This window comes from Bombina bombina, chromosome 2 (genome assembly GCF_027579735.1).
Source record: "Bombina bombina isolate aBomBom1 chromosome 2, aBomBom1.pri, whole genome shotgun sequence".
NCBI classification, from domain to species: Eukaryota; Metazoa; Chordata; class Amphibia; order Anura; family Bombinatoridae; genus Bombina; species Bombina bombina.
In genome coordinates this window covers 885,277,180-885,303,781 of record NC_069500.1, presented here as the reverse complement: position 1 = coordinate 885,303,781, position 26,602 = coordinate 885,277,180, and the positions used below count along the sequence as shown (strand labels likewise).

The 26,602-nt window shown below is 38.0% G+C and overlaps 1 protein-coding gene across 2 annotated transcripts in view; it reads left to right on the top strand.

Moving 5' to 3' along the window:
• The first annotated feature begins 1,602 nt into the window (after positions 1-1,602).
• ELP1 (elongator acetyltransferase complex subunit 1) overlaps positions 1,603-26,602 on the top strand; it is a 267,173-nt gene continuing 242,173 nt past the window's right edge. Inside the window, exons 1-4 of one of the 2 annotated variants that reach the window (XM_053703228.1) lie at positions 1,603-1,684; positions 4,174-4,331; positions 20,025-20,177; positions 23,540-23,621. In XM_053703228.1, coding sequence (XP_053559203.1) covers positions 4,182-4,331; positions 20,025-20,177; positions 23,540-23,621 — 385 coding nt within the window. In that variant the 5' untranslated portion in view covers positions 1,603-1,684; positions 4,174-4,181. Of the gene's footprint in view, positions 1,689-4,173; positions 4,332-20,024; positions 20,178-23,539; positions 23,622-26,602 lie in introns of both variants that reach the window. The other variant, XM_053703227.1, reaches the window with a different exon arrangement.

Here is a 26,602-nt window from a genome sequence, read left to right as displayed (position 1 = left end):
GAGCATGCAAAATAAAACAACTTTCCAATTTACTTTTATTATAAAAAAATTCTCTTGGCATCCTTTGTGAAAGATTAAACCTAGGTAGGCTAAAAGGAGCTTAGGAGCGTGCACGTGTATTTAGCAGTCTATGGCAGCAGTGTTTGCAGCATTGTGTAACACAATAAACAATGTTACAAACACAGCTGCCAGATTGCTAAAGACATGTGCATGCTCCTGAGCTTAAAGTGATTGTAAACTTTAATGAATTAAAGCCCAGTATCAAATAATAATCTTAAAAACACGGGCACTTTAATTCATTAAAGTTTACAAATATGCTTATTTTTAAAAATACTTACCATCTGCTGGTCTCATTAGCATATTGATGACGAATCCGGTTTCCTCCAATCATTGCATTGCCCCACGAGCTATATGCCAAAGGGGGCACACGATTAGAGGAAGCCAAATTCGTCCTCGATCTGCTAAAGAAAGCAGCAGATGCGCGTGGAGTATCAGCGTTATGTTTACCATAACGCAAAGGTAAGTATTTTGAAAATTAAGCATCTTTGTAAACTTTAATGAATTAAAGTGCCCCTGTTTTTAAAGATTATTATTTGATACTGGGCTTTAATTCACTAAAGTTTACAATCACTTTAACTAGGATTACTCCTTAACAAAGGATAACAAAGGAACTAAGCAAAATTGATAATAGAAGTAAGTGGAAAGTTGTTTAATATGTTATACTTTATCCAGACCAGTTAATTTGTTTAATTTTGACTTTACTGCCCCTTTAAGACAAATGCTGGTGGTAGGGACTGGCCATTAAAACAAAATGCAAAAAGTCGTATCTTAAATGGACAGTAAACTAAAAATTAAACTTTCACTATTCAGATAGAGCATGCAATTTCAGCAACTCTCCAATTAACTTCTAATATTTATTTTGCTTTGTTCACTTGGTATCCTCTGCAGCAGCAAAGCACTAATGGGAGCTAGCTGCTGATTGGTGGCTGCACAAATTTGCCTCATGACATTGGCTCAACTATAAGTCCTACTAGTGCATTTTTGCTATCTTCAAGAAAGGATACCAAAAGAAGGAAGCAAATTTCATAATAGAACAGAAGTAAATTGAAAATTGTTTTAAATTGTATGACCTTCTTTAAGAATAATTTTGGGATTCATGTCCCTTTAATGAATTCTTAATGTTTAACATGTAGAAAAAGTATTGTGAAAAAGGTAATGCCAAATCCCTTTAAAAGCATGTACAATTGTATCCCCCTGTTAACAAGAGAAATTCACTCCAGGTCAATACTTCAATCAGCAATACTGAGACGTTTATTTAAGTATATTTGTGCAAATAATGCTGGCTTAAAAATAGTATGACTTTTTATTTTCAGATTATGTATTGTTTTATATACCAAACCAATATCGGATCCTTACTGAATTATCGGAAAACAATGTTACAAACTCAAGAAGAGACATAACCTAGATGACTAACGCTAAACCATCGGCGACTTTTGCGCATGCGCTGCTCCTGAGTCCTGACTTGCTCGTACAAGATACAGGAAGAGACACGTGGTTATTGTATCACCCATGTGCGACACTTACGTATGTAACTCAGGTTTCAGCGTGTTGTATCGCACATGCGCATTGGGAAGCACTTTTACCAGACTGACAATCCAGGACTATCTAACCAGAAACAGGACAGGTTGGCAAGTATCAATTGCTGAAACAATCTCGTAGTTGTAATGTTTAAATGGATATTTGCCAACATTAAATACATATCTCAGATTTGGGAGGCTGAGTATGACTTGCAGATGGGCATTATTTCACTTGTGTAACAATTGTCATGGTGCAACATGTACATTGAAGCAGAGAATGTGTTTTGTTTTTGTGTAAACAATAGAAAAAGCAGAGTGGTTGGGTACTATTTTATTTGTATGAATCTTTAGCTATGGCTACAATGTTATGTTATTTAATATTTTTTTTTTTTTTTTTTACTATTTGATATATTGGAATGATTCTGAAGTTCTACTAATTAGGTTTATGTAATAATAATTTATCATCTTGCAAAGCTGTCAAGTAATATTTTGAAACATGTTGCACTTTAATTGAATTTTAAACAACGTTCCAATTTACCTAACAGAAATCATATATTCATAGTCAACTATATTACTATATTTTATGAAATCAGATTTTTTGAGAAGAATATATATTGATGTATTTAAAAAAAAGTGCAACAAAACAGCACACATTTAAATAAACAATATGCTTCTCATTTACATGATAACATTTTGCAAGTTTTGATTTGTTTTAAAATTTATAACATTTATTACTCATAAATTAATTAAAATCATACCTAGATAGGCTTGGGAGCACCAATGAGCTACTGGTGGCTAGCTGCTGTTTGCTGGCTGCACATATATGCCTCTTGTTATTGGCTCATCTAACGTGTTCAGCTAGCTCCCAGTAGTGCATTACTGCTCCTTTAACAAAGGCTATTAAAAGAATGTAGCAAGTTTGACAATAGAAGTAAATTGTATGCTATGTCTGAATTATGAAAAAAAAGGTTTTGGGTTTCATATACCTTTAAATTTGTGGTTAAAAATTTGTGAGCCTGCACTACAAGGCTGGGTAGATTTTTCTCATAGTTGCATTTTATTTGCTAACCAATGACACAAACCTTTATCTGTATTATTAACCTTTTAACGCCGTTATGCCGTTCTATTCCGTCATAATTACACTGGGCTTTACACATAATTATGCCGTTCTATTCCGTCATAATTACACTGGGCTTTAAAGCCGTTATGACGGAATAGAACGTCATAACAAACGGCTGTCCTGAAGCCTTCTGTGCTTCTAGGACTTGATCGCGGTCTGGAGGGCGTTCCTAGGGTTGTAGGGACGCCCCCCAGATGCGATCCAATAATTGAAATCTCGCGATCGTATGCACGGTCGCGTAGTTTCAATTTGTCTACATCGGAACAGGTGTTCCGATGTAGACACTTTCACCCTGTCACTAAAGGGTTAATAGAAATTCAAATGCTTTGTTGTTTGTAAATAATAAATTTATAAACATGTGAGATCTGATCAGTCACCACATTCTTTTGCGTGAAGCTGTCATTTAAAGGGATATAATATAGTAAATAAATTCTAGACATAATGATGCATTAAAGCAAAAAATAGCCTTAGAATACTATATAGATTTTTGTTTTCCTAATTAAAATAGTGGCTTAAATATAGAAAATATAAGTGTAGAGGTTTAGTTTCTAGAAAATTTATTTAGTTTCTATAAAGTAGTGGAAGCTGCCAAGTTTAAACTTGTTTCCTTATCTATCTCTCCTGCTGAGGTCAATTATGGACATATGTAAAAGACACAATAAAAGAAACTGTACGAATAAGGCTGTGTAGACAGCCTGTTAGATAATTAAAGGGACAGTCAACTCCAAAATGGTTATTGTTTAAAAAGATAGATAATCCCTTTATTACCCATTCCCCAGATTTGCACAACCAACATGGTAATATTAATACACTTTCTACCTCTGTGATTACTTTATATTTAAGCTTCTTCTGACAGCCCTCTGATCACATGGCTATGTATTTATTATCTATTGACTTGCATTTTAGCCAATTAGTGCAGTTTCATCCACAACCTATGGGAGTGAGCACAATGTTATCTATATGGCCCACATGAACTAGCAGTCTCCTGTTGTGAAAAGCAAATAAAAAGCATGTGATAAGAGGCTGTCTGTAGTGTCTTAGAAACAGGCAGAAATTTAGAGGTTTAAATGTTATAAAGTATAATAATATAACAATGTTGGTTGTGCAACGCTGGGGAATGGGTAGTAAAGGTGTTATCTATCTTTTTAAACAATAACAATTTTGGTGTTGACTGTCCCTTTAACACAGCCTTATTTGCACAGTCTCTGTTATTGTTTGTTTTATATTGTCCCTAATTGTCCGCAGCAGGAGAGATAGATAAGGAGAAACAAGTTCAAACATGCCAGTGTCCGTTACTTTATTGAAACTCAATGGAATCAAGAAAAACAATTACAGCAAAAGGGGACAAAATAAATAATTCAAGTTTATTGCATTATTTTTGTTTTGTTTTTTTGACTCCACATAATTAAACATTTTATATTACAAGCTCATACTGTTCGAATTCTTAAAGTTATTTTATTTAATTTACTTTAACAGTCGCCAGTATGCGTAACCTGAAGTTACTAAGGAGCTTCCAGTGCAGCACAGCCCAAGGTCTGGGGACTCCACACTGCAGCTCTATACGTACAGATACTGGAACAGTGCTTATTGGATCAGGCTATGGCTTTGTGGCACTAGATCCCAGTACAGAACAGGTGTGTAATGTAATTTTTAGGATTTTTTTGTTAGTTTATTTGTGTTATTCCAAATATAATTTCAGATTTAAAGGACCACTAAACACAAATTGTTTAACTACATGATTTTGAACCTTCATATCTGAGAATAATTTTGCAATGAAAACTGCAGCTTTATTTTGTCAAATGAGTATATTGTTTTATGTTTATTCATTTCACTGACTTCCCTGTCCCGCAGAACAAAAAAATAATTGCTAACCAATCACAACTAGTATTCAGATATAGCACAATCTATGTTTGCACATGTGCAGTTGAAATAGACTGGGAAAGTCTGCTCTAATCTCTTGGTGGTTTAGAACTGATTCAACTTAGTTACTATTGCAAAGAATGCTTCTCCTATCATGATTGTTGATGCAAAACTGATAATCCACCTTTTACAAACATGTGACTGAGGAGAATCTTAGGAGGGGAGAGTGAAGTAAACAAAAGCTTGCATACATTGCCTAAAAGTCTTAACCCAAATCTCCCTGATAGAAAATGAAACAAGCACAATGTTTAGATGTATTTTACAGCTAAAGACGGCAAAATCAATAATGAATGTATATTGCAATAATGTTTCACTTGCAATAATGAAACATTTTATACATTGTTTAATGGTCCTTTTTTAAAGTAGTTTGATTCAAATCACAAAGCAACAGTGTGGAACTGTGATAATTTTGTTACTATAACATTTAGTTATGTCTGATTTTTAAATATTAAAGTAACATACTAGAGCAATAATACAATGCTCATATGTGTTACAGCATTTATTTATTGAATTAATAATTATCTTTAAGAATTTGTTTGCAAATGTATTGCTGCTCTGAGCTGGATTCTGGAGGTTACGCTTCTGATTTCCTTCTCAGCCATTTCCTGTCTGGAGCATAAATTCATTTTGACTCCCTAGTTTGGCTATAACTGTTTAAAGGGTCATGAAGCCCAACATTTTATTTTGTGATTCAGATAGGTCTTACAATTTTTTTTTTTTAATTATTCTTTATTAACCAACAAAGGATGATATACAATAGTACAGACTTGATTCATAACAGTATTAAGGGAAGAGAGGAAAAAAACAAACAAAAAACAATTGTCCTCCTCTGAGGGTTCAGATAATTTCAGCAAAAAAAACAAGAGCAGGCTATATTAAATAATATTTAACCCACAATTTCCCCCATGGAGAAAAAAGAAAAGTATTATTTTCCTTCAAGTCTGAAAAATAAAAAAGAAACATTATTACCTTGAGTCACCCTATGTTGGGATTTTCTGTTTTTGACTAAGGGAGAAACAAAATTACACAACCGAAATCCTAACTAAAAAGAAGAGAAAAAAAGAAAAAAAAGAGAAGGGGAAAAAAAAAAACCCCCATAAAGATAGAGGTGTCCCCCTTCCTCGCTGCTCCGTCTACCAAATACCTAGCAAGATCAGCTCTGAGTTTTGAAAAGGAAAAATCATGTAATCTCTCTCGTTTTCAGAAAGTGACTTAATATATACTGCCCATTTATTAAAGAATTTCCTAATGTCCTCTTCATTATTAATGTCTGTGTCCTTTTGTTCCAATAAACATTGTTTCTTAAGACAATTTTGAATTTCCAACACGCTTGGTACCGAGCGCATTTTCCATTTTTTGCATATCAAGTATCTGGTGGCTAATATAGAAATGGAAACCAATTTGTCATTTGGATGATGCTTGTTTAAGTTGTCAATGCATAATATGACCTGGAATAGGGTAAGGGATATGGGTGGAATTTTCAATACCCTATTCAGCCAGTATTCTAGTTTACCCAAGTATTTCTCACTTTTGGACAGGACCAACACATGTGCTCTATATCAGCTGCTGGGAGAGAACATTTAGGACATTTATTAAAACCCAGGTTATGTACCTTGAAGCCCTTTTCCGGAGTGAAATATGCTCTGTGAAGCAGCTTGATATGTGCTTCGCGCCATGTAGCAGAGTTATTTTAGCCACTTTTCCTATAGAGTATTGCAGAATTTTTGGGTCAGCCCTGTTCTGTGGTAAGAATGAAGTCCATGTTGAAGCAATTCTTGACAAATTACAATTACCCCTACTGACAGCCAGTAAGTGGTAGCCCACAGAGATAGACATGCGACCAACCTTCATAAGTATAAGCCAGTTTTCTAGTTTGCCTAGTTTCCAGCCCCATCCCTCTTCTCTAATTATTTCAGATAGGAAATGTCTTGTCTGTAAGTAGGCGAAGAAGTCTTTATTAGGTAAGTTAAATTCCCTTTTCAGTGCTTCAAATGTTTTGATGATTTTCCTATCGTCATCTATCAACAAAATCATTCTATTTAGCCCATTCCTATGCCATCTGTTAAAAACCTCAGAATGTAATCCAGGTTGAAATTTTGAGTTTCCTATCAGGGGAAGATAATGCGAAACCTTGGGATTGATTGAAAGAATTTTAGCAATTTTCCACCATGCCCTAATAGGATTGTAGATGACTTTTAGTTTTTTAATTTCTGAAGGTATCTCTTTAGGGGGGGAATGTATAAGTGATAAAGGGTGGTAGGGATCACAGATGTTAGTCTCCAGCTGGTTATTTAGGATATAGTCTTTGGACAAAATCCAGCCAGCCACTATTCGTGCTAAGAAACTGAGGTTGTATGCTCTAATGTCTGGGAGTGCTAAGCCCCCAAATTCACGTGGAAAGGAGAGTTTATTAAGAGATATTCGTGCTCTTTTCCCCTGCCAAAGAAATTTTCTGATTAAACCATTAATCATCCGTATATCCTTTTCAAAAAGGATTACTGGGACATTCTGGAGTATATATAACAGTTTCGGGAGGAGGATCATTTTGACTAGTGCTATCCTTCCCGAAATTGAGAGTGGGAGACTTTGCCAAGTTCTGAGTTTTTCCTTTAATTGCCTAATAATTGGAGGAATATTAAAGGGACACTGTACCCAAAATTTTTCTTTCGTGATTCAGATTGAGCATGAAATTTTAAGCAACTTTCTAATTTTCTAATATTATCGAATTTTCTTCATTCTCTTGGTATCTTTATTTGAAATGCAAGAATTTAAGTTTAGATGCCGGCCCATTTTTGGTGAACAACCTGGGTTGTCCTTGCTGATTGGTGGATAAATTCATCCACCAATAAAAAAGTGCTGTCCAGAGTTCTGAAACCAAATAAAAAGCTTAGATGCCTTCTTTTTCAAATAATGATAGCAAGAGAACGAAGAAAAATTGATAATAGGAGTAAATTAGAAAGTTGCTTAAAATTGCATGCTCTTTCTGAATTACAAAAGAAAAAATTTGGGTACAGTGTCCCTTTAACCCCTTAATGACCACAATGTACCCTGTATGTCACTGGTTGTTAAGGGTTTTTTCAGGACATAATAGCACAAGTTAATGCACTCCCTCCAGCAGGCTTTGTGGAATAGAGCAGTCTCAACGCTGGTGGCAAGACCGCGCTTATAAAACAATCAAGTCCCAAAAAAAGGCCAGCGACATACAGGGTACGTCGCTGGTCCTTAAGGGGTTAAGTTCATAAACCAAATCCGAGTTCACCAGGATATTTATCTCTAGGTATTTGAATGAGTCTGATACTCTTTTGAATGGATTCTCCAGGCATGAGTCACTATTCTTACGAATCCAGAGAATTTTTGATTTAGATACATTTATTTTGTATCCTGAAAAGGTGCCGAACTGGTCGATTATCTGCATTAATTTTGGAATATTAATTTTGGTATTTGATAGATACAACAAAACATCGTCTGCATATAAGCCTATTTTCATCTCATGATTTAAGATCTTTATTCCCTCTAGACTTTGCCTTATCATGATTGCCAGGGGCTCAATAGCAATGTCAAACAGGAGCGGGGAGAGAGGGCAACCCTGGCGCGTCCCTCTTTCAAGAGTTATTGGTGGAGATACAATTCCGTTTATTATCAGACTTGTGGCTGAGCTTTTATAGAGATTCTCTACGAATTGAGGGAATTTACCCTTGATTCCAAATTTCAACAGGGATGTATTAAGATGTTTAAATGTAACAGAATCAAACGCTTTTTCTGCGTCAATGGACAGAATGGCCATATCTGACGCCCCTGGGTCCCCCTCCCTCCCCGCTGAGGCTTTTTCAAAATATTCCAAAGTGGCCAATACCTCCCTGATTTTGGCCGAAGAATTTTGTCCGTTCATAAAGCCAGCTTGATCCGGATGGACTACTTTTGGTAGAATTAGCTGTAGTCTAGATGCTAAAATAGACGTTAAGATCTTATAGTCTGAGTTAAGTAGGGCTATTGGTCTATATGATTCCTTAAGCCTCGGGTCCTTCCCTACTTTAGGGATTAGGATCGTGTGGGAAGAGGAAAATGAGGCTGAAGCTGGTTTATCATTGATATAAAGGTCGTTATATAAATTTGATAAATATGGGGCAATTTCTGCCGATAGTGTTTTATAAAATTCACTAGGTAGTCCATCCGGACCAGCTGCCTTGTTGATAGGCAGATTAGAGATTGCCACATTTACTTCTTGGACCGATATAGGGGCATTAAGCCTGCTAATACAGTCGTCGGTTAATGAGGGACTTACGATCTTGTTCCAAAACTCTGCGGATTTATCTTGATCATAACCTTTGCAAGAATATACATCTTGATAATATTCCACCAGTGCAGTTGCAATTTTATCAGGATTTAAAATTTGCTCTCCCTTATCTAGGAGTTCTTCAATGTGGAGTTGTTTTTTTTTTGTTATTGACCAGTCTAGACAACATCTTTCCAGATTTATTCCCAAATCTGTAGAGTTTAGCCTGGGTTTTTAATTCTTTTTGCACTTTCTGGTTTAAAATAAATGTATCTCTAGTTTCTTTAGCTTGCACGTACTTGGCCCAGTTTAGGGCGTTTTTGTGCAGCAAGAATTTATTATATGAGTTAGATAATGCCTTATTTCTTTTTCTCTTAGCTTCAATTTCTTGGATAGAGCTATATTATAGGCTATTGTTTCTCCTCTGAGAACCGCTTTAGCGGTCTCCCAGAGCAATTCTGGACGTTCAATATACTCAAAATTAAACCGTAAAAATTCCTCAAATTTAGACCTAAAATGGGTTTTGAATTTCATATCCGTCGCTAGGTAGTGTGGAAAGAAAAAACGCAGAGATTTAGATCGTGTGCGTTTTAGCTGAATATCCAAGGAAATGGGGGCATGGTCTGATATTAATATGGGGGAGATTCTTGCTTGCACCGTTATAGATCCTATGCGCTCGTCTGTAAGAAAAAGGTCTATTCGTGAGAGGGTTTTATGTGCTTTTGAAAGACAGGTAAATTCCTGGGTATCCGGATTCTGAATACGCCAGATATCCCATAGTGATAAGTTTTGTTTTATTTTCTTAATCATTTTAAATTCTAGATTATCCTTTTTCTGTTTCATGGTTTCTCAGAGCCTATCTAGCGGGCATTGCGGCGTCATATTAAAATCCCCACCAATAATGAGGTGTCCCTGGCTATACAGTAGTAGTTTAGATTGTATTCTATTCCAGAATTCTGAGTCAAAGGTGTTAGGGCCATATATGTTACAAATCGTGTACATTTCCTGGGCAACTTTTATTTTTAACAGAACATATCTTCCCTCCGGATCGGGCTCGCAGTGAACAACCTCAAGCTGGGGTTTTTTCCCAATTAAGATGGCTACTCCCCTTTTTTTTACCAACAAGTTTAGAAGATTCCTCTGAGTTAAGGTGTGTTTCCTGAATTAACCCTATATCCGTCTGGGATTTCATTAATTGTGTCAATATGGCTTTTCGTTTAATAGGGGTAGAAACCCCTCCCACATACCATGATACGATCCTAAGTTTTTCTATTTTCCTGTGTTTTTAAAACTAATCTGGAGCAGGGCAGCGAGGGAGGGGAAGGGGAAGAAAAAGAAAAAGAACAAAAACAATCAACAAGGGGGGGGGGGGTAGAGCCCTAACAATTTCCCTAAATACCCCGGGGGGTAGAGCCCTAACAATTTCCCTAATTACCCCATCTATCCCTAGTTAGGGGGTTGGACTCACTATTGAGCCTACTCTAGCGGAGCTGACCCTTCCGGTGCTGGTGAGTCCAGTGTTGTAAAGAATTTCTCGGCTGCATTGGCCTCCACAAAAAAATGTGCTACATCCTTCACTGTTACTTTAAGTTTAGCTGGAAAAATTATAGTGGCATCAAAGCCATGTTTTATGAATTTAGTGCATATAGGTGCCAGGTCTCTCCTTTTTGAGGCTGTTTCAGCAGAGAAATCCTGGAAGATTAAGATTTTAGCACCATCAATAATGAGTGGTCGAATTTTACGAAATTGTTGTAAAAATTTAATTTTATCTTGATAATTAAGTAATTTTGCAATTATAGGTCTAGGCCTATTAGGGTTATTGTTAGATGTGCGGGCGGTCCAAGCCTATGTGCCCTCTCTACCAGGACCTGACGATATGACGGCGGAAATTTAAGAGCTGTGGTCAGAGTGTCTGAGATAAAGAGGACCAGATCCTCATGCTGATTCTCTTCTGGGAGACCTATTATTCTAATGTTATTCCTTCTACTGCGATTTTCTAGGTCTTCTAGCCTAGATAGAGTTTTTTGAATACTTATACTCATGTTTTCAAGTTTAGAGCCATGTGAAATTGTAAGGTCCTCTAAATCAGACACTCTCTGCTCAGCCTCCTGCAACCTTGCTGAAAATTGTCTTATTTCTTGCGTTAAGGCAGATATGTCTTGTTTAATTTCCGCTTTCAAGGCGTCAAACTTGGGGGAGAGGGCCTCTGAAATACTGGCAACCAAGCTTTGGATATTTAATACTTCAGGCATAGCTGTATTTAGTATAGTAGGTTGGACGTCAGCAACTGGGTCCTGCGTGCCCTTAGGCTTTCTGTCCCTATGTCTAACTGCCATAGCTGGGGAGGGTGTTTTGGTAGGAATGCCAAGAAACGTATCCATGTACCGGATGTGATTAAGTGATAGAAAAAAGTATTTCAGAAATTAAGAAGGCAATTTCAAATATCTAGGGCGTGAGCATGTGAAAAGAACAGAAGAAGAGTTTGTTATAGATTACAACGTATAGGTGTTTGCTTTTTGCTTAATCTTTGTGAAGAGGGCAGTGTGTTGTGGTGCATAATTATACGTAGGTGAGTGAGGATTTACCAGAATGGTATCAATTATTAGAAATAGAAGTTAATCTAATTAAATTCAGAACTCAGAAAGTGAACCAAGGCTTTTGGCAGAGAGTTTTTCAGGACGTCATACGCCTAAGTGAAATGACAGTTTTATGTGCCAGGATGTGGGAGCTTCCCTAGAACACTCACTATGCTCAGCAAAAGAATGGGTAAGTCCAAATGCCTGAGATGCCAGAGGGGTTTCAGACATAAATCAGTAGAGCCTTAGTATAGACTCCTTTCTCAGGTAATACTTTGGGAACAGTGATATAGAGCTGTCTGCCGCTAATTAACAGCATCTGCTTAATAATAATAGATTTCCCTGTGGCAACCTGAAGAATACCTAAGGTAAATATAAATACAATCAGCTCACACGTGAGGGGTTAATTAACTGAGATATCCTAAAAAGACAGGTAACCCCCTTACGTCAATTGGCCCTGCAGTTGGGCTGCCTTACAGGGGAATAAATAAGTTTAAAGCGATCTAAAACTAGGTTTCTATGACAAAGTATATGTCAGTTATTTTACTTAAATATAAACCTTATAAACCTAGCCTTAACATCACTTAGCCTCTGTAATACAGTTTTCCCTCTCTCTTTTTTTTTTTTTTTTTCCCTTTCCCCTATTTTTCCCCTTTTTCCCCCCCCCTCTCTGCTTTACCTCTTTTCTCTTTTAAGTGAACTAAAACAGTAAGAATTTCTTATGTATTGCCATGCTACAACTCTGTGTGTTCTCACTGAACCAGGTATGATTATATCAAAATGGATACAAAACAAAGCATAGTTTCCTATGGAACAGCTTAAATGTTTCAAAACATATTTCAAATTTACCTAAGCAAGCAGTACTCTTTCAAAAAATATTGTACAATTCAATAGACTATTAGAACTTGTAACTTAGTGGCATAATCAACTGTTTTTTTGGTAAGTGCAAAAAAATTACTTTAACTTTTTAGTATATTCAGTTTAAATAACACAAGAACCTAGTATATCGCAAGTCCTCGTTCAGTAAATTGGAACATAAATCAGGGCAGCAGCCATTAGTTACTGAGTACAGATATAGGACAAATTTTTAGGTGACCTAGAGTAGTGCAAATTTCATATGATGCAGTCAGTGTGGCTCTCGATATAAACTCGGTACACTTTAAGCCATTGGTGCACAAGGTAATTTGCTGTATCAGAGGGTACTTATAATCCCTTAGCCAAATACAGCTTATTTTATCAGATATAGACAGTTTATCGGCCAAGGGAGTCCTCTCAGTTAGTAATATGGCTATTTTTTCCCCTCTTTCGAATGATCTTAAATCACTGTGGCCTAGATTTGGAGTTTGGCGGTAGCCGTGAAAACCAGCGTTAGAGGCTCCTAACGCTGGTTTTAGGCTACCGCCGGTATTTGGAGTCAGTCAGGAAAGGGTCTAACGCTCACTTTTCAGCCGCGACTTTTCCATACCGCAGATCCCCTTACGTCAATTGCGTATCCTATCTTTTCAATGGGATCTTTCTAACTCCGGTATTTAGAGTCGTGTCTGAAGTGAGCGTTAGAAATCTAACGACAAAACTCCAGCCGCAGAAAAAAGTCATTAGTTAAGAGCTTTCTGGGCTAACGCCGGTTTATAAAGCTCTTAACTACTGTACTCTAAAGTACACTAACACCCATAAACTACCTATGTACCCCTAAACCGAGGTCCCCCCACATCGCCGCCACTCGATTAAATTTTTTTAACCCCTAATCTGCCGACCGCCACCTACGTTATACTTATGTACCCCTAATCTGCTGCCCCTAACACCGCCGACCCCTATATTATATTTATTAACCCCTAACCTGCCCCCCACAACGTCGCCGCCAGCTACCTACAATAATTATCCCCTAATCTGCCGACCGCCACCTACGTTATACTTATGTACCCCTAATCTGCTGCCCCTAACACCGCCGACCCCTATATTATATTTATTAACCCTTAATCTGCCCCCCTCAACATCGCCTCCACCTGCCTACACTTATTAACCCCTAATCTGTTGAGCGGACCGCACCGCTACTATAATAAAGTTATTAACCCCTAATCCGCCTCGCTAACCCTATAATAAATAGTATTAACCCCTAATCTGCCCTCCCTAACATCGCCGACACCTAACTTCAAACATTAACCCCTAATCTGCCGACTGGAGCTCACCGCTATTCTAATAAATGGATTAACCCCTAAAGCTAAGTCTAACCCTAACACTAACACCCCCCTAACTTAAATATAATTTAAATCTAACGAAATTAATTAACTCTTATTAAATAAATTATTCCTATTTAAAGCTAAATACTTACCTGTAAAATAAATCCTAATATAGCTACAATATAAATTATAATTATATTATAGCTATTTTAGGATTTATATTTATTTTACAGGTAACTTTGTATTTATTTTAACCAGGTACAATAGCTATTAAATAGTTAAGAACTATTTAATAGCTAAAATAGTTAAAATAATTACAAAATTACCTGTAAAATAAATCCTAACCTAAGTTACAATTAAACCTAACACTACACTATCATTAAATTAATTAAATAAAATACCTACAATTACCTACAATTAAACCTAACACTAAACTATCAATACATTAATTAAATACAATATCTACAAATAAATACAATGAAATAAACTAACTAAAGTACAAAAAATAAAAAAGAACTAAGTTACAAAAAATAAAAAAAAAATAGAAAAATATTACAACAATTTTAAACTAATTACACCTACTCTAAGCCCCCTAATAAAATAACAAAGACCCCCAAAATAAAAAAAAATGCCCTACCCTATTCTAAATTACTAAAGTTCAAAGCTCTTTTACCTTACCAGCCCTGAACAGGGCCCTTTACGGGGCATGCCCCAAAGAATTCAGCTCTTTTGCCTGTAAAAAAAACACATACAATACCCCCCCCCCAACATTACAACCCACCACCCACATACCCCTAATCTAACCCAAACCCCCCTTAAATAAACCTAACACTAAGCCCCTGAAGATCTTCCTACCTTATCTTCACCATACCAGGTTCACCGATCGATCCAGAAGAGCTCCTCCGATGTCCTGATCCAAGCCCAAGCAGGGGGCTGAAGATGTCCATGATCCGGCTGAAGTCATCATCCAAGCGGGAGCTGAAGAGGTCCATGATCCGGCTGAAGTCTTCTATCAACGGCATCTTCAATCTTCTTCCGGATCCATCTTGCAGACCTCCGACGCGGAACATCATGCTGGCCCAACGGACTACCGACGAATGAAGGCTACTTTAAGGGACGTTATCCAAGATGGCGTCCCTCGAATTCCGATTGGCTGATAGGATTCTATCAGCCAATCGGAATTAAGGTAGGAAAATTCGATCAGCCAATCAGATTGAGCTCGCATTCTATTGGCTGATCGGATCAGCCAATCGGATTGAACTTGATTCTGATTGGCTGATTCCATCAGCCAATCAGAATTTTCCTACCAGAATTTTCTTATGTTTGTAAATATTTTTTTATTTTTTGTAACTTAGTTCTTTTTTATTTTTTGTACTTTAGTTAGTTTATTTAATTGTATTTATTTGTAGATATTGTATTTAATTCATTTATTGATAGTGTAGTGTTAGGTGTAATTGTAGGTATTTTATTTAATTTATTTATTGATAGTGTAGTGTTAGGTTTAATTGTAACTTAGGTTAGGATTTATTTTACAGGTAAATTTGTAATTATTTTAACTATTTTAGCTATTAAATAGTTCTTAACTATTTAATAGCTATTGTACCTGGTTAAAATAAATACAAAGTTACCTGTAAAATAAATATAAATCCTAAAATAGCTATAATATAATTATAATTTATATTGTAGCTATATTAGGATTTATTTTACAGGTAAGTATTTAGCTTTAAATAGGAATAATTTATTTAATAAGAGTTAACTAATTTCGTTAGATTTAAATTATATTTAAGTTAGGGGGGTGTTAGTGTTAGGGTTAGACTTAGCTTTAGGGGTTAATACATTTATTAGAATAGCGGTGAGCTCCAGTCGGCAGATTAGGGGTTAATGTTTGAAGTTAGGTGTCGGCGATGTTAGGGAGGGCAGATTAGGGGTTAATACTTTTTATTATAGGGTTAGTGAGGCGGATTAAGGGTTAATAACTTTATTATAATAGCGGTGCGGTCCACTCGGCAGATTAGGGGTTAATAAGTGTAGGCAGGTGGAGGCGACGTTGTGGGGGGCAGATTAGGGGTTAATAAATATAATATAGGGGTCGGCGGTGTTAGGGGCAGCAGATTAGGGGTACATAGGGATAATGTAAGTAGCAGCGGTTTACGGAGCGGCAGATTAGGGGTTAATAATAATATGCAGGGGTCAGCGATAGCGGGGGCGGCAGATTAGGGGTTAATAAGTGTAAGGTTAGGGGTGTTTAGACTCGGGGTACATGTTAGAGTGTTAGGTGCAGACGTAGGAAGTGTTTCCCCATAGACAACAATGGGGCTGCGTTAGGAGCTTAACGCAGCTTTTTTGCAGGTGTTAGGTTTTTTTTCAGCTCAAACAGCCCCATTGTTTTCTATGGGGGAATCGTGCACGAGCACGTTTTTGAGGCTGGCCGCTTCTGTAAGCAACTCTGGTATTGAGAGTTGTGCTCTACGCTCCTTTTTTGGAGCCTAACGCAGCCATTCTGTGGACTCTCAATACCAGAGTTATTTAAAAGGTGCGGCCAGAAAAAAGCCAGCGTTAGCTACGCGGGTCGTTACCGACAAAACTCTAAATCTAGCCGTGTGTGAGGTCTGGGGTTTTATGCCACAATAGCTTCTCCAGCAACCCCTTCAGTAATATACGTTATATCCCACAGTCTTCTAGAGTCTCTTACTTGATGGCCATTTTGAGTAGGGTGTATCACACTTTTAAGCCGTGGTGGCCCCCTCCGTGTTCCTTCACTTCCACCCTCTAGAAATTCTCAGATGGTGATGCCGTAAAAAGTACCAACAACAATGTACTGTGGAAGAAACTCACCCCTTCGTGCGTTGACCACCAGTTCTGTTGCCTGCCTCTGTGTTCCCGTTGTGCCTTTCGGCTCAGGGAGAGTCGTTACCTCCGTTTCCTGTCCCGCTGTGATGTGCGGCTTCCGTAGTCAGCTCTCCTCGCGCATCATCGGTGGGAGGAGAGAGATCGACGTCGCACCGGACACCGCCGCCAACCAGGAAGAAGCAGCACCCTCACCGGCAACCCGCTCCAGGGTCAGGACCGGCTCCCTCCCACGCAGCACCGGTGGGGGAGGGAGAGAAGAGACGAGGAGGCCGGTCAGCGACCCAGCAAGAAAAGCCGCCGGTCAGCAGCAGGTAGGGTTAAAATGGCACAAGGGATCAGAGTTCATCAAGCGGAGTCTAGTGGAGTGTAGAGGGGGGGAAAGGACTTTACCTGAGCAAGGTGGCAGAGTTTCACGGAGAGGGCAAGTGGAGACCCAGGTCAAAATGCGAGACTGGAGGGGTAAATGGAAGTCTGATTTAGGCTGTGGGTAGCAAGTAATTGCTACCTATATCAAAAGTCCAGATAGATGGGGATTTGCAAATGCCAGTGGAATGACAGGCCACTGGAAAGGGTTCCGGAGCAGATCTTCTTAACTGGCCTGAGAGTAGTAGCCCCCTAATTAGAAGCAAGGTGCGAGGGATCCACCGCCAGAGTCTGTGGGCTTGGAGCTGCAACCTGAGCCACACCTGCGTAGCACACCTGTGCAGCCACACCTGTGTAGCTCCACCTCCACCAAATACCGTCTAGGTCTTACAATTTTAAACAACATTCCAATTTAATTCTATTATCTAATTTGCTTCATTCTCTTGGTATCCCTTTGCTGAAGAAACAGCAGTGTACATGGGTGAGCTAATAACATGAGACATATATGTGCAGCCACCAATTAGCAGCTCCTAAGCCTACCTAGGTATGCTTTTTAACAAAGGATACCAAAAGAACGGAACAAATTTAGATAATAAAAGACAATTGGATAGTTGTTTAAAATTGCAGGCTCTCTCTGAATCATGAAAAAGAAAAAAAATTGGGTTTCATGGATCCCTTTGCAGGGCTTAAAGACATAGTTACTGGCAGGCTATAGGGCATTTTATTATTGTATTAGTATGTCCTTTTAACTGTTTTAGTGTCACTTAAAAATAAGACAGCTTTTTGTGATGTTTATAAATAACAGAAACTGGGGTGCTGTAAATGTTACAACAAACCAACTTCTAACCCCTCCAATAGAAATATCTTGTGAAGAATAAATACTTAAATATTTGTCCATATATCTGGATTATATATATATATTGTTATAAACCATTAACTAAACATTATTGACATTCGTTTCAAAATAATCTTTTTCTAGTCTGGTATGAAAACCATGTCCAAGGCAGAATTGTACAGTCCATCTAAGTCCATTTTACGATAAGGAGGAGTAGAATATATGGTTTGTGACTGACTCTCACATAATACTGTCCTACAAAGGGGTAAGGAAGCTCCAGCAGTCTTGGCTGGAGGGCTGGAGTTCCTGAAGCTTCAGGCATCTGCCGCATATGGAGTTGGAGCGCGATCGGTGCTCCGGCTCCATATGAGGGCAGATGCCTGATCGTTACAGACGGTGACACTATGTGTATCATCGTCTGTAACAATCGTTGCTGGTGCCGGCGGGAGGTGTGGGCGGGTGGCGAGTGGGCGGCCCAGCAGGGGAGACAGGAGGGAGTGGGAGGGCCCTATGCCCCTATGGGGCAGATACACTACAGAAAAAGGGGATGGTGATTGTATGGGGGGCCCTAACTAAGGATTGAGGAAGGGTGGAGGGGGGGACACTTTGCGACAGAAAAAAAAAGACAGCTGCCAGTACCTAAGATGGCGGCTAATAGGTAGAGGGGGGGAGGTTTAGAGAGCTGTTAGGGGGGATCCTACACTGTAGAAAATATAAAAATATATATTTTATAAAAAAAAGCATTATATTGTGCCAGTACCTAAGATGGGGTGACCAGTGGGGGGTGGAGGAGGAAAGAGAGCTGTGTGGAAGGGATCAGGTAGGGGTCAGGGAGTGGGAAGTGTCAGGTGGGAGGCTAATCCCTACACTAAAGCTAAAATTAACCTTTTAAACTACATAATTAACCCCTTCACTGCTGGGAATAATAGAAGTGTGGTGCGCAGCTGCAATTAGCGGCCTTCTAATTACCAAAAAGCAACGGCAAAGCCATATATGTCTGCTATTTCTGAACAAAGGGGATCCCAGAGAAACTTTTACAAACATTTGTTCCATGATTGCACAAGCAGTATGTAAATAATTTCTGTGAGTAATCTAAAGTTTGTGAAAAAAGTAAAAAAATGTTTTAATTTCATTGTATTTGGTGGTGAAATGGTGGCATGAAATATACCAAAATGGGCCTAGATCAATACCTTGGGTTGTCTATTTAAACAATATATATATGGTTTTGACAGGTAAATAAAACAAAAAAACTCTATATCTGTTTAAATGGAGTGATCCCAAAAATGCTAAAAATTCTCTGGTAGGGGTTAAATAACTCAGTGGGCATGAGCACAATGTTATCTATATGGCCCACATGAACTAGCAGTCTCCTGTTTTAAAAAGCAAAAAAAAGCATGTGATAAGAAGCTGTCTTTAGTGGCTTAGAAACAGGCAGCTAAAGTATTTAGAATCCAGCGGTATATTGCTATATAAAATAACCTTAGTTTGAGACAGGACTTCTGTCTAGAATGGTTGAATTTTCAAACATATCCACCATATTTGAAACATAGAACCCAGGTCCCCACAGCCCCACCAACAGTGACCTGATGCTTCAGTGAAGATATGTTTCAACCTCATTGGTGTCATATACCCCATTTATGGCATTCACCTCAAAATGTAGAAGACGGAAACTGAGAAATATTACCTTTTTTTTTTACTTTATATTAAATTGTTAATACATGTGTTACTGAGCTCCCTAATTTAGTCACATGTTGTTATAGGGAAAAATGTATGTATGTGAGGCTTAAAAACGATGTTTACGTTAATGTTTTGCACCCATGTGACTACCCCTCTCAGGAAATATTTTTAAATTTTTTTGATGGTGGGTAGTACAGCCAATCAGATACTGGACTGCCGTCCCATTGAAGAAAAACAGCATACTCCCACTTCTCTGTTACTGCAAGCTCTGCTGAATGTGCGCCAGTCATTTAGTAGTAAGTGCCTCAGAAACAGATCCAGAAGCTTGTTGTGCTTTCTTCAGTGGTGATGGTTGTATGGCATCTCATTGACTGTTCTGCCTGCTTACCAAAATGGAAAGTAGAAACACATATCAGGAGAGGGGGCAACCAGATCTGTAAGCTCACATCAACAAGGGTGCAAACATTGACTTTTAAATATTTGTTGGGCCTCACATAAGAGTTTGCCATATCTTTCTGCTGCTATAGCTATAAATCATTGCAGACAAATCTATACTTACAGTCCCTTTAAAATCATATCATAGCTTCTTTCACATATGGTTACATCAGATTTTTTTTTTCTGAGCATAATTATTTTTCAACATTTTTTTTAAATAGATTATCACAGATGTTTCTTTAACTAGTGAAGAATTTCTCCCTGAAGATGGAAGCGGTTATGTTGTTGGAATTCAGGATCTTCCTGACCAAGAATCAGTGTGTGTCGCCACTGCAAGCGGTGATGTTATCTTGTACAATTTCAGCACCGGCCAGGTGATTTAAAAAAAATAAAATAATGTTATATGCATACATTAAAGGGAAACAAACATCTTTTTTTCTATTTTTCTTGTTATATGTAATCGATGGTATTTTAAATCTAAAATGTAATATAAAAAGGTAAATACAATCGGTCTTGGGTCACAAATGTAACTACAATTCCTACATAAAGGCTAATCAGTCTAGAAATGGGTGTAAACAGTTATATTTGCAATGTATTGCACAGTAAATTCAAAATGAAACTTTCATGTTTGAGATAAAGCATGCAATTTTAAACAACTTTCCTATTTACTTCTATTATCTAATTTGTTTTGTGCTCTTTGTATCCTTTGTTTAAAACCATACCTAGGTAGGCATAAGAGCAGCAGTGCACTACTGGAAGTTAGCTGCTGATTGGTAACTCCACACGTATGCTTCATGTCATTGGCTCACCCTATGTCTTTAGCTAGCACCCAGTAGTGCATTGCAGATCCTTCTACAAAGGATACCAAGAGAATGAAACAAATTTGATATTAGAAGTAAATTGGACTCATGAAAGTAAAAATTTGGTTTCATGTCCCTTTAAAATATATATACTAGGCAGTCTTTTTTTAAAATTACTGAAAATAATAAACAAAATTATCCAAAAAAATAAATAAAAATAAACCTAATCTAATACCCCTATAAAAATAACCCTCGCCAAATAAAACACCCCCTAATCTAAACAACCAATAGCCCTTAAAATGGCCTTTTCTAGGGCATTGCCCTAAGTTAAGAAGCTCTTTTACCTTAAAAAATTACCAATTACCCCCTAACAGTAACCCCCCCCCCAAATAAAAAAACCTAAGTTTAAAAAAACCTAAGCTACCCATTGCGGCATTTGTATGGGCATTGCCCTTAAAAAGGCAATCAGCTGTTTTACAAACAGCTCTTTTGCTCCCATTAAAAAAAATAATCCCTAATCTAAAAAAAAACACCCCAAAAAATGACCCCCCCCCAAAAATTTTTTTTTAAAAAGTCTAACTCTGAAATAGATACAGTTCCTGAAGTCCGGCGGTGAAGGTCTTCTTCCAGGCAGGGCATGTCTTCATGCAGCGCGGGGACATCTTCTATCATCATCTGGAGCGAAACGGCGTGGAGCAGAGGTGATCGTGGATCGGAAATGACAGTGGAGCAGGACTGCTGTGGAGCAGAGATGACCGTGGAGCAGGACCGGCTGTCGCAGAGCAGGACCGGCGTGGAGGATCCTTTTCATGCGGTTGCCGCTGCATACTGTATATTGAATGCAAGGTACCCAATTTAGGTAGCTTGCATTCCTATTGGCTGAAATTTCAAAATCAGTCAGTAGGATGAGAGCTACTGAAATCCTATTGGCTGTTCAAATCAGCCAATAGGATTTCAGTAGCTCTCATCGTATTGGCTGATTTCAAAATTTCAGCCAATAGGAATGCAAGGTACCCCAATATAAATGGGGTACCTTGCATTCAATCTTCATTGTGCTGCAGCGACCGCATGAAGAGAAACCTCCACGCTGGTCTGGCTCCGCGACGGCTTGTCCTGCTCCGCGATCGCTGGTCCTGCTCCACGGTCATCTCCGCTCCGTATGAAGATAGAAGATGTCTCTGCGCTGGATGAAGACCTTCGCCACTGGACTCAAGGAACTGTGAGTACCTATTTCGGGGTTAGACAGGTTGTTTTTTTTGGGGGGGTGTTTTTTTGTTTTTGTTTTTTTAGATAAGGTATTTTTTTATTTTTTTTTATGGGCGCAAAAGAGCTGTTTGTAATTGAGCTGATTGCCCTTTTAAGGGCAATGCCTATACAAATGCCCCTTTAGGGGCAATGGGTAGCTTAGGTTTTTTTTAGACTTAGGTTTTTTTATTTTGGGGGGTTGGTTGGGTGGGGGTTTTTACTGTTTAACTTAGGGCAATTCCCTACAAAAGGCCCTTTTAAGGGCTATTTTTAGTTTAGATAAGGGGTTGTTTTTATTTTGGGGGGCATTTTTATTTTCATATGGGTATTAGATTAGGTTTAAATTGTTTTTTATTTTTGATCAGACTTAAAGTCTGTAAAATGCACTTATAGTTAAATTACAGGAAGAAGAGACAAAATAGAAAATGAAGTATATTACAAAGATTTTGGTTTTACACTGCACATAATTCATTTTGCACTACTGACGCTGCAACTCTGTGTTTAACTCCCGCGAAAGGGTTAAACACGCAGTTAAAGTACTGAGAACTGCCGGTCCAAAGCAGGCAAAACCATTGAGCCAATCAGCAGCTGCAATCACACAAACCAGTTAAGGGTTAAAAGCATAGACTTGCAGAATTGATAGTGCTAAAGTTACATGCGCTAACAAAATTAGAGCATGTCATTTTTGCGCTGCAATGTCCCTTTAAACATTTATCTTACAATTTCCATATTTCATGTCTCATGGTTTATATGAGTTAATCTTCACTATTAAGATTTCTCTTTCCTGTTCATTTCTTAAAGGGCCACTAAATTCAGTAGAATTGTATATTTCTAACTTCACTCTATATGCAGAATAAAAAGACAATGCAGTAGTTCTTACTTTAAATGTGAAAAGAGCATTAGAATATTTTATGACAAATTCTAAAGTTAAAGGGGCATGAAACACCAAATTTTTCTTTCATGATTTAGATAGAGCATGTGATTTTAAACAACTTTCAAAGTTGCTTCTAATATCTAAATTGCTTCATTCTCTTAGTATGTTTAGTTGAAAAGCATATCTAGATAGGCTCAGGAGTTGCAATGCATTGCTGGGAGGTAGCTGCTGATTGGTGTCTGCACTAAAATGCCTCTTTTTATTGGTTCACCAGATGTTTTGCGATAGCTCCCAGTAGTGCACAGCTGCTCCTTCAAAAAGGATACTAAGAGAATGAAGCAAATTGGATAAAAGAAGTAAATTGGAAAGTTGTTTAAAATTACATGCTCTATTTGAATCATGAAAAATAAGAAAAAGAAAAATGTTGGGTTTCATGTCCCTTTTAATACAATTTTCCCTCCCCATGTATCAGCCAATGACAAATAATATCTACGTATATACTGTGCACTCTTGCACATGCTCAGTAGGAGCTGCAGCCTCCAACAAGTTTTCATATAAAAAATAATGTGCACGTTTTGATAATGGAAGTATATTAGAAAGTGTTTTTTAAAGTGGATGCTTTATCTGAATCATGAAATTTTAATTTTGACTTGAGTAGCCCTTTAACTTACATTTGCTTTTATTTGTTTTTATTTATATGATCCTGATTTGGAGTTTGCTAAAAGTAAAATTCAGAACTCTGGTGATTTTGTAGAATATGATGCATATAATCACTGTATTAGCCACTTAGAGTTGTGTGATTGTCTTGTGCTTGCAGCTGGAGTGCGTTGGCAGTGTGGACAGCGGAATAGTTACCATGAGCTGGAGTCCTGATCAGGAGCTTGTTCTCCTTGTCACAGGTAGGTGAAAATTCCTTTTTTTTTTATTTCAAGTCAATAATATAGCAAAGGATTATGTGATTAAAGGTTAATTCTAATGCAACAATTCGTTTCTGTAATTAGTTAGGGCATTTTATTCAGCTCTTGTGCAGAACATGGTGATGATTAGAGGGTCATGAGACTGACGATCCTGATTGACTCACCAAGGGTGTATTGCTTGGAAGATACAATATTTACACACACTTAAAGGGATACTAAACCCAATTTTTTTAATTTCATGATTCAGATAGAGCATCTAATTTTAAGCAACTTGCTAATTTACTCCTATTATCAATTTTTCTTTGTTCCTTTGCTATCTTTATTTGAAAAGCTAGAATGTAAAGCTTAGGCGCCGACCCACTTTAGGTTCAGAACCCTGGATAGCTCTTGCTTATTGGTAGCTACATTTAGCCACTAATCAGCAAGCGCTATCCAGGTGCTGAACTAAAAATGGTCCGGCTCCAAAACTTTACATTCTTGATTTTCAAATAAAGATAGCAAGAGAACAAAGAAAATTGATAATAGGAGTAAATTAGAAAAATGCTTCAAATTGCATGCTCTTTCGGAATCATTAAATACAGTATGTAGTATCCCTTTAAAATATGCATGCAAGCGAAACTACAGCTGATCCAATCGGCAGTACTAGTCGCACAACCCAGCTGTACAACTAGCACTGCTGATTGGATCCAAATTGGAGCATTTCATTTTATCATTATGGTCCTTTTAAGATTTGTAACACAACCAGAGATATTTGATGTTTATGTTCCTCTAAAGGGGCAATAAACACCTTGTAATTTCAAGACACTTCTTTTGTTGTTCTTGCTATAAAATAGTCAGCCAAGTCTAAACCCTATGGCCTAGATTTGGAGTTCGGCGGTAGAAGGGCTGTTAACGCTCCGCGGGCTTTTTTCTGGCCGCACCATAAATTTAACTCTGGTATCGAGAGTTCAAACAAATGCTGCGTTAGGCTCCAAAAAAGGAGCGTAGAGCATTTTTACCGCAAATGCAACTCTCGATACCAGAGTTGCTTACGGACGCGGCCAGCCTCAAAAACGTGCTCGTGCACGATTCCCCCATAGGAAACAATGGGGCTGTTTGAGCTGAAAAAAAACCTAACACCTGCAAAAAAGCAGCGTTCAGCTCCTAACGCAGCCCCATTGTTTTCTATGGGGAAACACTTCCTACGTCTGCACCTAACACTCTAACATGAACCCCGAGTCTAAACACCCCTAACCTTACACTTATTAACCTCTAATCTGTCGCCCCCGCTATCGCTGACCCCTGCATATTTTTTTTAACCCCTAATCTGCCGCTCCGTAAACCGCCGCAACCTACGTTATCCCTATGTTCCCCTAATCTGCTGCCCTAACATCGCCGACCCCTATATTATATTTATTAACCCCTAATCTGCCCCCCACAACGTCGCCGCCAGCTACCTACACTTATTAACCCCTAATCTGCCGAGCGGACCGCACCGCTACTATAATAAAGTTATTAACCCCTAATCCGCCTCACTAACCCTATCATAAATAGTATTAACCCCTAATCTGCCCTCCTTAACATCGCCGACACCAAACTTCAATTATTAACCCCTAATCTGCCGACCGGAGCTCATCGCTACTATAATAAATGGATTAACCCCTAAAGCTAAGTCTAACCCTAACACTAACACCCCCCTAACTTAAATATAATTTACATCTAACGAAATAAATTAACTCTTATTAAATAAATTATTCCTATTTAAAGCTAAATACTTACCTGTAAAATAAATGCTAATATAGCTACAATATAAATTATAATTATATTATAGCTATTTTAGGATTAATATTTATTTTACAGGCAACTTTGTAATTATTTTAACCAGGTACAATAGCTATTAAATAGTTAATAACTATTTAATAGTTACCTAGTTAAAATAATAACAAATTTACCTGTAAAATAAATCCTAACCTAAGATATAATTAAACCTAACACTACCCTATCAATAAATTAATTAAATAAACTACCTACAATTACCTACAATTAACCTAACACTACACTATCAATAAATTAATTAAACACAATTCCTACAAATAAATACAATTAAATAAACTAGCTAAAGTACAAAAAATAAAAAAGAACTAAGTTACAAAAAATAAAAAAATATTTACAAACATAAGAAAAATATTACAACAATTTTAAACTAATTACACCTACTCTAAGCCCCCTAATAAAATAACAAAGATCCCCAAAATAAAAAATTCCCTACCCTATTCTAAATTAAAAAAGTTACAAGCTCTTTTACCTTACCAGCCCTGAACAGGGCCCTTTGCGGGGCATGCCCCAAGAATTTCAGCTCTTTTGCCTGTAAAAAAAAACATACCATACCCCCCCCCCAACATTACAACCCACCACCCACATACCCCTAATCTAACCCAAACCCCCCTTAAAGAAACCTAACACTAAGCCCCTGAAGATCTTCCTACCTTGTCTTCACCATCCAGGTATCACCGATCCGTCCTGGCTCCAACATCTTCATCCAACCCAAGCGGGGGTTGGCGATCCATCATCCGGTGGCTGAAGAGGTCCAGAAGAGGCTCCAAAGTCTTCCTCCTATCCGGCAAGAAGAGGACATCCGGACCGGCAAACATCTTCTCCAAGCGGCATCTTCGATCTTCTTCCATCCGGTGCGGAGCGGGTCCATCTTGAAGCAGGCGACGCGGATCCATCCTCTTCTTCCGTTGTCTCCCGACGAATGACGGTTCCTTTAAGGGACGTCATCCAAGATGGCGTCCCTCGAATTCCGATTGGCTGATAGGATTCTATCAGCCAATCGGAATTAAGGTAGGAATTTTCTGATTGGCTGATGGAATCAGCCAATCAGAATCAAGTTCAATCCGATTGGCTGATCCAATCAGCCAATCAGATTGAGCTCGCATTCTATTGGCTGATCGGAACAGCCAATAGAATGCGAGCTCAATCTG